At 44.7% G+C, this 13,115-nt stretch overlaps 1 protein-coding gene across 1 annotated transcript; it reads left to right on the forward strand.

The window, feature by feature from the left end:
• Positions 1-6,512, forward strand: XPA (XPA, DNA damage recognition and repair factor). Its single transcript, XM_057373089.1, has 6 exons — positions 1-23; positions 121-272; positions 2,330-2,435; positions 4,046-4,211; positions 4,816-4,933; positions 6,266-6,512. The coding sequence occupies exons 1-6, from the start codon at positions 1-3 to the stop codon at positions 6,412-6,414; spliced, it is 714 nt and encodes a 237-aa protein (XP_057229072.1). The 3' UTR covers positions 6,415-6,512.
• The last annotated feature ends 6,603 nt before the right edge of the window (positions 6,513-13,115 follow it).

Consider the following 13,115-nt stretch of genomic DNA (forward strand, 5'->3'; position numbering starts at 1 on the left):
ATGTGTGGGGGAGGGGGGACCTTGCACGCGCGCGCTCTCCGCGCGGCCCCCCGCCTCGCGCGCGCGGCGCGGCGGGGGCGGTCACGCGCGCCCCCTGTCGGCGGCGGCGCTTTAACGCAGCGCCCGCCTCGTTTGTGCTCCCGCAGGCGGCGGCGCGCGGGCGCGGGCCCTCCCCAAGGTCGTGGACACGGGAGGGGGATTCTTCCTGGAGGAGGAGGAGAGTGAGCAGAAGGAAGAGCGCGGCGCCGGCGAGAAGATCGTGCACCCACCCGGTAATTAAGGAAAAAGCCTATAGGGAGCGGCGGGGCTTTGGCGGGGAGGCGGCGGGAGGAGGCGGCGCCGCGTGCGCGGGGTTGGCGGGGGAGGGCAGGAAGGCGCGGGGGCGACAGTGAGCCGGCTCCGGCCGCGCCAGCGGGGCGGGATGGATGGGCGCCTTTTTTTTTTTCCCGGGCTTTTTTTACTCTCCTTTCTTACCCTCTTTTTCATTCTCTTTTTTTTTTTTTTTTTTTTTTTTTTTTTTTTTTTTTTTTTTTTTTTTTTGACATCCCTTTTCCTCCTTCTCACGTTTTTCTGGATGTGCTCGATTAGTGGCGCGTCCGATTCTTTTCAGCATTAAATCGGCTATAGCAAATGCGCGGTAATTAAAAATGAAGAATTTTAAGCCGCGGAAGTGGGACACAGCCAGTGCCCTTGGGTATAGCACGTTTTAATTTTTTTTTTTCCCCCATAAGCGTTATTTCTATCATTTCTTTTGGGGAATTCGAATTTTAAGACCGACATGAGAGTAAATTTGCGCGGCTTCGTCGGTTGTGGGAATTTTGGGATTGATGTGGTTCGTGCCAAAACCGGAGCGCTGCTGCAGTGCCAGCTTTTATCGTTATAAAACGTGCTGGCGCCAAGTTACTGATCGTTCGGTGGAGGATTTCAGCACATTGCCTTGCRATATTCTCCCTCCCAAAAAAAGCAAATGGAGAAGTAAGGGTCCCAAAATAGATCGACTTTCTTCTCTGGGATTGTCTTTGTCTTGCTTTGTTCTGCTTGATTCAGCTGCGGGGCTGTTGGTGCAGTGTATCTCTTTGTTAGAAATCAGCACCAGATTTCATTAACAGTGCAAACAATTAGCAGCCCTGCTTCTTTTGATGGGCTAATGTTTAACAATAAATTAAAGTAGATCTGGGATGCCTTTACACTGGGCGTATTTTTTGCTGTGTAATTCATAACGTCATTGTCTTAATAAAATGTCTTCGTGTTCGGGAGCGCTGCCTTAAATGATGGAATGTGATGTAAGAGTATGAAATGACTGTGAAGTACTGAGCATCCGGCTGTCGCTAGTAGGACTGAATTTACATAAAATGTCGTCTTTGCTGGATCGGATCTGCTATAAATGCAATTGCAATTAAAATGTATGGTGCTGCATGTCAACCGTTAATCTTCTGCTTCAGGTGTTCTTAAAATTCCACAGCATTGCCTCACTTTTGGATCTCAAAACTGTATAGARATGTTAATTTTCAGCTGGAATTTCAATGTTAATGTTTAAAGAACGTTCCTTATAGCTGTTCCCTGAATCGGTGTTTCTTGGTGTCCTATGGAACATAAAAGCAGATGGTGATGACGCTGGAGGTGATCCGCCCGTTGAGGATGCGGCCAGAAGCAGTGGCTGGCGCTGAGATGAGTCTGGGCTTGGAGCAGTGCTGAGAGGGCTTGGGGAGAGGATTGTAGTGGAGCTCCATCCCCATTCCACTCCTAGCAGCTCTCTGGCCATCCACCTCCGTTTCTGCCAGCTGGAACGGACAAGAACCTTGCCAACTGCCCCAGGCCTCCATGAGCTCGTTTAGGGAGAGGCAGGTGTGGCTGAGCTAGAAAAAAAAGCTGGAGCAGAGCTGAGAGAACCATGATACCAGCGCAGCTCCTGTAGTTTTCTGCTCTAGCCACCCTCTTCAAACAAAATCCCTTCTCTACTTCCTCCCGTTTCTGCCTGCATGTCCTGTATAATCAGGGCGTATTTTGGGAGGGTCAGGACGGCGGAAGTAGCAGGAGAGGATATGAAGCACTTAGTGAGAGAAATGTGGAGAATTTTTTTTGACAACTGCTAGATTAAATGTGTGTGTTTAAATGTTAAAATTAAGTATTTAACATTGAATTTGCCAACAAGAAAACCTTTCCAACACAGATGGGATTGCATTTGTACTGTATTGTTCTGGAAAACTTCGATAGAGTGAAACTAGTTTGTAATGTGCTGTTGTGTATTCTAGTAAAAATACCTGTAATACCAATTCTAGATGCTCGTTTTTATCATTGTAGTCCCTTTAAAAATATTTCTTTCCATTAGCACCCGTACTAGAATTTGACTATCTCATCTGTGGAGACTGTGGCAAGGAATTCATGGACTCCTACCTTATGCAGCACTTTGATTGGGCAACATGTGATAATTGCAGGTATTACAAATAATCAGGAGAGGGAAGCACTATTTTACATAAAGATTGCTGGCTATAATTCAGTGAGTTACAGTCATTAAAGAGGCTGTCAGCAAAGAGACGTGTCAGTAACTTTTAAAAAATGGAAATGGAAGTTGACTGATTCCCTGTGTGTTTTCCGTTAYGGAATTGAATCACACATTGTCTCATAAGCGTGCCATAGGGTAGGGGACATCAGTGGATTTTCATAYGACATTATGGAAATAGGATGTCATGAGAGCAGTTGGTGTGTTTGTCAGTGTGAAAATTTMTGTCTGGCTGCAGACTAGAGCCATTTGAAAACCTGACGCTAGAACATGAATATCTACTCTCTGAAGTAGAGCAGGGATTAGGAGTGTTTGCAGTCCCGCTGTGTTAACCCGAGTGAAGTTGGTACTTTGGTCAGCATGGGCGTGCTGGAAGCACAGCAGCCAAAGGGCAGAGCCCCCATGGGAGGTTACTGGTTGGCCTGTGGGGTAAGCAGGAGTTCGACCTTGAGGGGAGAGCAAGCTCTTATCTTTAATACAGAAAATGCTCCAAAAGCCATCAAGATAACCAGGGCAATGAAACCARCTGTAGCAGTCGGCTGCCCATGTGTGTAAGAATGAATTGGGTAAATGAAAAAAAAATGGCAGGAGTTTGTTCGGGGAGCTTACCCATTTACTGCAGGGAGTGCTTAGGGTTGTGCACGTGGTGTAGGCAGTTCGCAGGCATATTGAAAGGCTCACTTTTGTTTCTGAAGTTAGAGCGGGCAGGAAAAGAACATAAAGGACAGTACTCGGAGCCTTTTGGAGTGCTTTTCCTTGGGTCTCACTCTTGCAGCTGGTTACTGGAGTGTCGTGGTAGTGTCGGTGTGTTAGCTGTTACTGTGAACTTTGAATTCTAGTACAGCTACATTTACAGCAGGACTTCCTTGATGACCGTTGTTAGCACTTAGTGTTTGGCAGATTGTTCAGCTCAAGCAATTCAAGTTGTACTTCAGTCAGGATTGCGTAAATGTAATTTTTCCCATTAACTCATAAATGCTGCTGTGGTTGCAGAGTTTTTCATTATCTGTCTGGCAAAAGCAGTCTCTTAAAAGTCTTGTGGTTCTTCTGCCTACTGTCTTGCATTATAGAAACAAGTGCTCTGTGTTGCTAATCAGTTTTTGAGATCTAGAGGCATATGGAGTGTGTATATTCTCAGGTGATCTGACCTGTCTCACATTACACATTCTTTCTGTCTTGACCATGTCAGGCTCATACTTCTGTCCTCTTGGGTTGCATCTGGGTTAGGTGAACATATGAAATTATTCGTACTTAAATTTTAAGTTTCAGTAATTCTCTGTTCTAAGAAAATAAGAAAAGCCTTTCTTGAAGAGCAGGCTTTTCAGCCTGTTTGCTAAGATGGGAGGAATTTTTAAACACTTAAATTTCAGTAAATGTAGTCTGAAGTTTAGCTAGACTGTTGGAATCCAAAATAATTTGCATGCCTTAAGAAACTGAGGGGGTTAGGGCTACCTGTATTTCAGGAATGTTAGAAGGGATGKGGACTTACATGTTAACCTGTGGTTTTAGGGTGTAGCTTTCTCATCATTGTTTTACATCTTGCAGAGATGTTGAAGATAAACATAAGCTTATAACAAGGACAGAAGCAAAAGAAGAGTATCTCCTTAAAGACTGTGACTTAGACAAGAGGGAACCAGTGCTCAGATTCATTGTGAAGAAAAACCCTCATAATTCACGATGGGGTGAAATGAARCTTTATTTAAAACTACAGGTATAGAAACTTGCTGTGTTTCAAATCTGTTTTTACCTGTGTACAGCTTTGCTTGTCACTTGGTACCTGAATGATTTTGTCAAAGTGTTACAATGCATAGCTTGTTACAGTGAAATGGTTGCAGTCCAAGTTGTGAAAATATCTGGTTTTGAGAGCATTTTAAAGTTTTTCATTGAGCAGAACTTTGTGGGTTACACAATTACAAGTCATAAAGCACGTGGCCCTTCAGTGCTAGTCTGAAGTGCARGGGGAAGCTGCTGCTCTATGTGGCCCTTTGTAGCTGTGTTCACAGCTTTGCCCACAGAGGCAGCAGGAAAGGCAAGTTTGCTACTTCATAGGAATTTCATTACTTTAGTAAAATACAAGCAAAATTAGAGCTGGGTGTAACTTTTCCCAAGTTACATCCAGRTGATACTGTAAAACAGTATTGCCCCTTCCTATGGAAGAACTGCAGTCTTTTGTGACTCTAGTGGAGACAGGTGGGAGGCAGAGGAAAATGGGTTGATGTATGTATATGTGTAGGGAAAAAGAAAATTGTGAGTTAGAATAGTTTACTTTTATCGTTTCAGGGAGAAAAAAAAAGGCATTTATGTCCATCCTTTAGGTAATCAAGCGTTCACTTGAAGTCTGGGGTAGCGAAGAAGCATTACAAGAGGCAAAGGAGCTCCGCCGCGATAGCAGAGAGAAAATGAAACAGAAGAAGTTTGATAAGAAAGTTAAAGGTAAAGTGAAATACAGTTCTGTTTGAATCTGTGTCTGCATCTGATTAAATTAYTGAAAATCTTAAGTGTGGCAAAATGGAGACTGGGTGAGCCTGGAGCAGTCTGGTCTTAACGTCATAGCTCACTGTTTTGGACAGTGTTGGACTGCAGGACTGAGRTCCCTTCCAAGTTGAATTCCCSTGTTGTCCTGTGAACATAGTGTGACAGAAATCARTTACAATGGTTCATTATAGTGTTTTTCAAATTTTTGGGTATGACCCAGAATGTGCCATGGATTGTTGTTGATACATTTGATTTGGATGTGGAAGACAGGGATTCTTGTGGTAGTATGTTACAATTCTGTGATAGCCTTCAGGTGGAGTGATTGTAAATGAAGGTAGAAAATGAGTTTTTCCATTGTTCACAGTATTTCTAGCTGCTGTCTTGTCTTCATATCACCCTTTGGGTTTTTTCCCTGATAAAATAGTATTTAGAACAGTAGTTGATGGATGAAACTTTCTGTGCCACCTGTAGCATCCATGCTTTGCTTTGGGGTGGCATTTGCAAGGGCAGAAAGCTCAAGCTGGYTGTACTGGTGTTGTCTGGAGGGGGCAGAACTTGAGCCTGCACAAATAACCCCTGTCTGGGCCATTGATGCTGTGTGCACAGAAGGATTGGCAGGAGCCTGTAGCCAAGACGCCAGAGTTCAGTGCAACTATAGGCCTTAATGTGACAAAGTTTGCAGCCTGAATGGCTTGGCTTAAAATGTGATCACATTTTGCTGTTCAGTATGCTTGCTTCCCACTTGCAACATCCAGATAATGTCTTGGGCTCTGCTGCCAGCTTGTGCGCTCTAGAGAACCCGCGGATTGCACTGCAGATGCTGCAGAGGCAACTCATATTATTGGGCATAAAGCTTAGAGAATGCCAAGTCATTTGGGAGGCTTACTGTGACCTGAATGAAAATGACTCTTTCTTGGTCATGTAAAATAAATGAGGTGTTCTATAAAAACTTTTCCTTTGCATTCCACCGACCCCTTTTGGATAGTTTTGAATGKTTTTTTGTAAAAAGGTAGCAAGGAACATGTCCTTAGTTCAGATGCAAAATCTTTGCCTGTGAGATCTCATGACAGTGTAGTTCTTGGCCTTTAAAATATGCAAACAAGGTAAGGATTGCAAGGCAAGTCAGAGCTTGTTCTTGCAAGAGCAGATTCTTTCCCAGAATTTGTAGAAGACAGGCAGCAAGCATACTGTCATCTRTAGGCCTCAGGAAGCTGGTTAGCTTGGGTTTTATTGAACATCARTTAAGATGTATTAAAATCTTAAAATGTTTTTGTGTGTGTTTCTTACCAGAACTCCGCCGTGCTGTGAGGAGTAGTCTGTGGAAGAAAGAAGCAAGTATCCACGAACATGAATATGGACCAGAAGAAAACATTGATGAAGATACATACAAAAAGACATGCACTGTATGTGGTCATGAATTAACTTACGAGAAGATGTAGTGTTAATCTCTTTTTTTTGTTTGTACTTTGTTTTTAATGGTATTTTGTATTAAAGTCAAATAAATGCTAATTATGAACAAGCTGTTGCCAGAGTCTATGAAGGTTTATATTTTTTGAGCTGYAGAAAGCTCTGCGAAAGAACAGTAAGCTCTGGCTTTTAAGCTAGATCTGGTAGAATATAACACATTTGGGACAATTCAACAGTTGGTATCTTTTGAGCCAAAAGATAAGTTTGTGTCACTGTCCTTGATGTGCTGATCAAATGAAGGTGAACTTCCCATTGCTTTTCTGCTTCCATAAGGAGGAAGGCTCTATATTTTGTCCTGACTGGTTTTCAGTTGTTTGGTTTTCAGTTACTGGTCATGGGCAGGCAGAGGGCAACAAGCTGATGTAGCAGCATTTCTGGCAGTTGGAGGCCGTATCATGAGGCAAGGTTTCTCCTTTGGCTTGGATACACAACTCTAAAGGAGAGTTCTCTCTTGAAAGCTACCTGCTCCTTGGAAGGTTCTGATACATCTCAACTGTGTTTTGCAGRACAGTGTCCTTACATGTATTCTCTAAATATTTTTGTATTTTTTTCCCAACTTACACACCAGAAATCAAGGCAAGGGTCAAGACCTGTCCTTGTGGACAAGAGGGAGGTAGCATTCCATGGCAGAGCTCTTACAATGCACATGAGGGGTTTGCTTTCAGTGGAGAGTGGTTTTGTTTCCAAATTCCAAATTCTTGTTCTTGCAGCTGTTGGGGAATGCATTTGGAAATTGCTGAAGTGAAGGAACATGCTCTAGGGAAGTGGCTTTGCATTTATATGGCAGATTTCAGGGAAGTCTCTGAAGACTTTGGCGAGCTTGGGCCATTATGGCTGTGCAGAACTGCAGTGTTCAGCAGGAAAGCTATGATGTGTTTGCCATCACAGAAATGTGGTTGGGATGACTTCCATGAYGAGTTGTAACCAATGAGGGTTACAAGCTCTTCAAGAGGGGCAGGTGGGAAGCAGGGGATGTGGGATGGCTCTGTGCATTAGAAAGGGTTTCCCTGTGCATCAGGGACAGTAAGGGTGAGGATTAGGGGGAGGCCAGCAAGGCAGAGATCCCAGGGGGAGTCTGTTACAGACCACTCAGCCAGGATCAAGGGGCAGATGAAGTGTTCTATAGGAAGCTGGCTGGTGTTTCAAAGTCACTAGCCATTGTTCTTCTGGGAGACTTTTAACTTGAGGGATGTGTGCTAAAAATACAGTGGAGTCAGTCTAGGAGGTTCCTGGAGTGTGTGTAAGAGAGCTGTCAGCTGGCAATAGAGTTGTCCTGCTTTTGGCCAGGACAGTTATTYTTTGCAATAGCCAGGACGGGCATGACCCAGACTTGGAGGTTACCTTATACCACCTCACACCATACACAGGGGGTGCGTGGAAAGGGGTGCTTTCCAGTAAGGGTAGCATTGGATTTCACAGAGTGGGCATTTGCGTTTCAATTGTCTTTCTTGCACGCTGTTCTTGATACTGTTTGTTTCTTACCTCATTGCTGTTAGCAGTAAATTGTTCCTATTTCAACCCTTGATCTTTTGTGCCTCCAGTTCTCCTCCCCATCCTGCTGGGGGKAGTCAGCAAGTTGTGCATGGTTTGGAGTGTTTCAKTGGGAAAACTAAATTAGGGAACACCATTCCTAAAATACAATATGAGCATATTGGGGTGGTGTCCTGGTAGATCTGTTAATGAACAGAGAAAGGCTGGTGGGAGATGTGGTGGTTGGAGGCTGTCTTGGGCACAGCACCCATTAAATGGAAGAGTTTTCAATTCTTGGTAAGGAATGGGGTCAGCAAAACCTCTGCATTGGGTTTCTGRAGGATAGATCTTGGCCTATTCAGGACACTGATTGAGAGTCCCTGGGGAAACAGTCCTTAATAACAAARGGGTCCCATGAAGACTGGYCATGCTTTAAGGAGGAAATCTTGAAAAGCAGTGGAGTAGACTGTCCCTATGTGCTGGAAGATGAGCCATTGTGAAAGACCATCCTGGTCTTCCTGTTTATCCTGGCTGGACAGGATGCTCTTGCTGTAACTCAGGGAAGAGGATATCACCTTTGAAAGAAGGGGCAGACACTCAAGAAGAGTACAAGGATGATGGTAGGTCATGTAGAGAGAAAATCAGAAAGATGAAAGCTTGCTGGAACTCAATATGACCACTACTGTAAAATATAATAAGTGTTTTTGTAAACACACGAACAACAAAAAGAGGGTCAAGGAGAATTTCCATCGGTTACTGGATGCACGGGGGTACATCAAGGATGAGGAAAAGGGTGAGGTACTTAATACCTTCTTTTTCTCAGTCTTTAACAGAAAAAACAGTTACCCTTGGGGCAACCAGAYGCTGAGCTGTTACACAGGGACAGAGACCAGCACACACCTCCTGTAATCCAGAAGGAAGTTGTGCCATTAGACCCAAGTCCTTGGGATGGGATGGCATTCACCTAAGGGCACTGAGRGAGCCAGTGGAAGAGCTTCCTAAACGGCTCTGCATCATATTTCATAAGTCCTGGATAACGAGTTGGTTTGGGATGACTGGGCTGACCAATGTGACACCTATCCACAGGAAGGGTCAGAAAGAGGATCCAGGGAACTACAGGCTGGTCAGCCTCTGTGCTSGGGTGGAACAGACCATCCTGAGTGTGATCACACAGCACATGCAGGAAAACCAGGGGATTGGGCCTAGCCAACACGGGTTTGGGAAAGGCAGGACTCCCCATACCAACCTCCTTTTATGACCAGGTGACCTGCCTGGTAGGTGAGGGAAAGGCTGTGGATGTTGTCTCCTTGGACTTGAGTAAAGCCTTTGGCATGGACAAACGCACTTTTTGCTGGGTTAAAAACTGTCTGCACAGCCAGGCCTAGAAAGTGGAGGTGAACGGTGTCAYCCACCTGGGGACTGGTCACTAGTGGGGTTCCCTAGGGATCTGTGTTGGGGCTGGTCTTGTTCAATACCTTTACTGAGGATCTGGATGAGACTAACTGTGCTCTCAGTAAATTGATGACACCAAGCTGCATGAGTGCTGATGTGCTGGAGAGCAGGAAGRCTCTGCAGAGGGATCTGGACAGGCTGGATTGATAGGCCAAGGCCAAAGGTGTGAGGTTCAATAAGGCCAAGTGTCAGGTCCTGCCCTTGGGTCACAACAACCCCTGCAGGCTGGGGCAGTGGCTGGAAAGAGGCCCAGTAGAAAAGAGCCTAGGGGTGCTGGTCAGCATCCAGCTGGGAGTGCGCCCAGGTGGCCAAGGCAGCCAATGGTATCCTGGCCTGTRTCAGCAAYAGTGGGCCAAGCCTCCAGCACCAGGGCAGTGATTGTCGCCCTGCACTCAGCACTATGAGGCCACATCTCGAGTTCTGGCCCCCTCAATTCAGAAATAAGACTGAGGTGCTGGAGTGTGCTCAGAGATGATCAATGACCTGGTGAAGAGCCTGGGAACAGTTGAGGGAACGAGGCTTGTTCAGCCTGGAGAAAAGGAGGCTCAGGSGTGGGTCACCTTATCATTCTCTACAACTGCCTGAAAGGAGGCTGTAGCCAGGTGAGGGGTATTTTCTCCCAGGCAACCAGTGACAGAACAAGAGGACATGGGGCCTTAAGCTGCACCAGGGAGGGCTCAATTCGGACATCGGGAAGACTTCTTTACAGAAAATGTGACTGGATATTGGAATGGACTGTGCAGGGAGGTGGTGGAGTCACAATGCCTGGAGGTATTCAAGGAAAGACTGGACAAGGCATTTGGTGCCACAGTCTAGTTGACACATGCGCAGCCATAGGTTGGATTCAATGACCTCAGACGTCTTTTCCAACTGCATTGACTCTGATTTTGTTAAGAGCCTGGGARAGGCAGATGATGTCTCCAATAGTAGGTCTTCACTTTCCCAATGCTTTCACACCTGCAGCTCTGCAGTAAAGTGCCTGCCCACYATGCAAAGGATTTTCCTTGTGAGACCTAGGAAAGTGGCATGGGGGCTTGGCTAGGGGAGGGAGGCAGGTCCTGGCAGGCAGTCCTTTTGGAGGACTCCATGTCATGGTTTCATCACCCAGAGTTGCCTTGGGCCCCTGAACTCCTGTCTGGGGCAGCTGGGAGGTGTGCACTGACTACCGCCCTGCTGTGGGCATGCTGCATCATCCCCTCCACCCTGCAGCAAACACCCGCTCACACCCTGCTGATCTCCCGCAGCAGCACCTCCCCTTCCCCGCCGGCAGCAGCACCTCCCCTTCCCCGACGACGGGAGGTGGCAAAGGAGAAGAATTTCTACATCAGCACCTCCTTATACCTAGCAGCGCATAGGCTTGCCTCACATGGCTGCAGGTGGGGGAGCGTGTTAGACCAGCCGGAGCGCAAGGAGGTGAAGGCTTGTGTGTTAGTCACGGCACCAGCACGACTGCTGGGCAACAAAACTGCTTCAAACCCCTTTGCACTTAACACCAGCATAACTGCTGTGCTTCAGTGTCACCCAAAAGAGATTGGAAAAACACTCTCAGCAGCATACTGCTTCACCTTCATTTATTTTTAAGTGTGCATTTTTTTCCAACCACACCACATTTCTACAGCATCTTTACACTATCCACCACTTCATGCTTCAGCAGTTCCAAGTTTCCCCAGTTAGATGCTGGTATCATTATGCAAGTGTTTCACTCTTTCCTACCAGATCCAGACAGTTTCCCAATCAAGTCAGGTGTACACCATTAGACCTAAAAGAAGGTGAAGGTGTCCAACAGACTCAAAAAATGCAATCAAAGCCCATGCTCAAAGCTTGGCATGATTGGAAATTAAATCAATTTTGAATGACATTGCTATTTGGTTTTAAAACACAGGATTACACTCAAGCATTTGCAACTGTATCCCCAGCATCAGAATTCATCAAGGCTCAAAGAAAGTTACAGGTATGCAAGTTCTAACTGCATTACCAGTTTTACAGAAGTCACATTTATAGTCAGAACCCTCACCATTAGTTAATATCGCAACTGATACTGACCCAAGCCAGTGAAAAAACTATTAAACTCCAATTAAAACCTTTAAAGTATTAAATGTTTCCTAAAAAAAAACAAAACAAGAAATCCTATTTGATTACTCAAGAACATTAACAGAGAAAGATCTGAAGCATAAGTCCGTGCACGACTGACAAAACTCTTGCATAAAGCAAATTCACAACAAATAACAGTACACCCTGAAAAAATGGGGGAAGGGATCAGTCAAGTCAGAAAGGGCAAGCAGAAAAAGCAGAAGTAACAGATCTAAGTCTATGAGGATATATCTGATTGCTACAGGCCACACATAAACTTAGGTCAAAGCAAAATGCTCCATTTTTTACCCTCCTCGCTTGGTCAGGAGGTCATTGGTCAATGTACAGATGAAATGCATTTCTAGGTATAATATCTGAAAAAGTAATTTGTACAGGAACAAAATTACTCAAAGCACGTAATTTTCTATGCTAAAACTAAATAGCACTGAATATGAAATTCTTTTAAACATTCGCCTGCAAAATGAAGAGACCATAAACAGCTTGGAAGCCCCCTGCACGCTGACGGACCTGAGCACCTAAGGCAGTGTCTTGGCCATTCACCATTGCTCACTGTGGTACAGACCACTCTGATTTGGCTCTTATGTACCTCATGGTACTTGCCTAACTCAAAATTAAACCTGCTCTATTTTCAGGTTGTGCTCTCCCAGTCTAAGTCTCCTATAATGGATCACTGAATTCAGCATTAAAACACTTTCTGAAGACATGGGAGCAACACTCTTCTGTCACATTTTAAAGCGAGGGAAGTGTAGCAGATGCAGCAGCTGTTGCCAAGCCAAATGAGGTGCGAGCACTTGGTTCATCCACTGTCACTAACCAGAAAAATTTCTGACATCCCTGCAGGTCCAGCCCAGCGCAAATGTGACAATCCACTGAATTACAGGCTGAAATAAAAATCAAGCTCAGCACTGTCCTGTCCCCTTCCTGGCATTTGGGGCTGGAGCTCCCAACACTCAGGTAAGGCTTGCAGCATAAAAGTCAAAAGTTTGTTCCCCTCCAGCTCTTGCTTACTGTCTCTATTTATCAGTGAAGACTGCTACCAATAGCAGTTCATGATTTCATGACCACASTGCAAAAAGAATTGCATTTTTCAGAAGTGGTCCATGAAGTTCCTCTACTGGCTGTTTACAGATATTCTAGTAAGACACTAGACAATACATTTTAAAAACATATTTCAATTGTATTATATGTTCTTTCAAACTGTGAAAATCTATCTGGCTTGGTAATAAACATATTCTATGCTACTCTGAAAATGTGTTTCACATGCCCAAAGTTAAGACAGTTTTCCTATGCCATATACTAGAGAATTTACCACACTGCTCACTGACAAGATGCATCCCCTTTCATACTCACAAAACACTACAAATTGTTCCTCATTCCTGCAACTCATTTGATTTAAGCAGAGGTAATGAGTTCAATTGTTTGGGGTTGGCTTTTTTTGTTGTTGTGTTGTTAGGAAATTTTGCAGGGGAGGGGTGTGCCTCATTTTTATTTTTACATAGGCAAGAGGGGAGAAACAAAATTACTATCATGAAGTGAAAAGTCAAACTAAATTAAAAGACAACAAAAAGAATTAATACTTTACTTCACAAATATCCCCTATTAGTCGTATCTTTTAAGGCTTACGATGCTTACAGAGTTTTTGTTTTTTTAGAATACTCTA

Source organism: Malurus melanocephalus, unplaced genomic scaffold, assembly GCF_030028575.1.
Source record: "Malurus melanocephalus ecotype Western Australia unplaced genomic scaffold, MMel_1.1 scaffold_184, whole genome shotgun sequence".
NCBI classification, from domain to species: Eukaryota; Metazoa; Chordata; class Aves; order Passeriformes; family Maluridae; genus Malurus; species Malurus melanocephalus.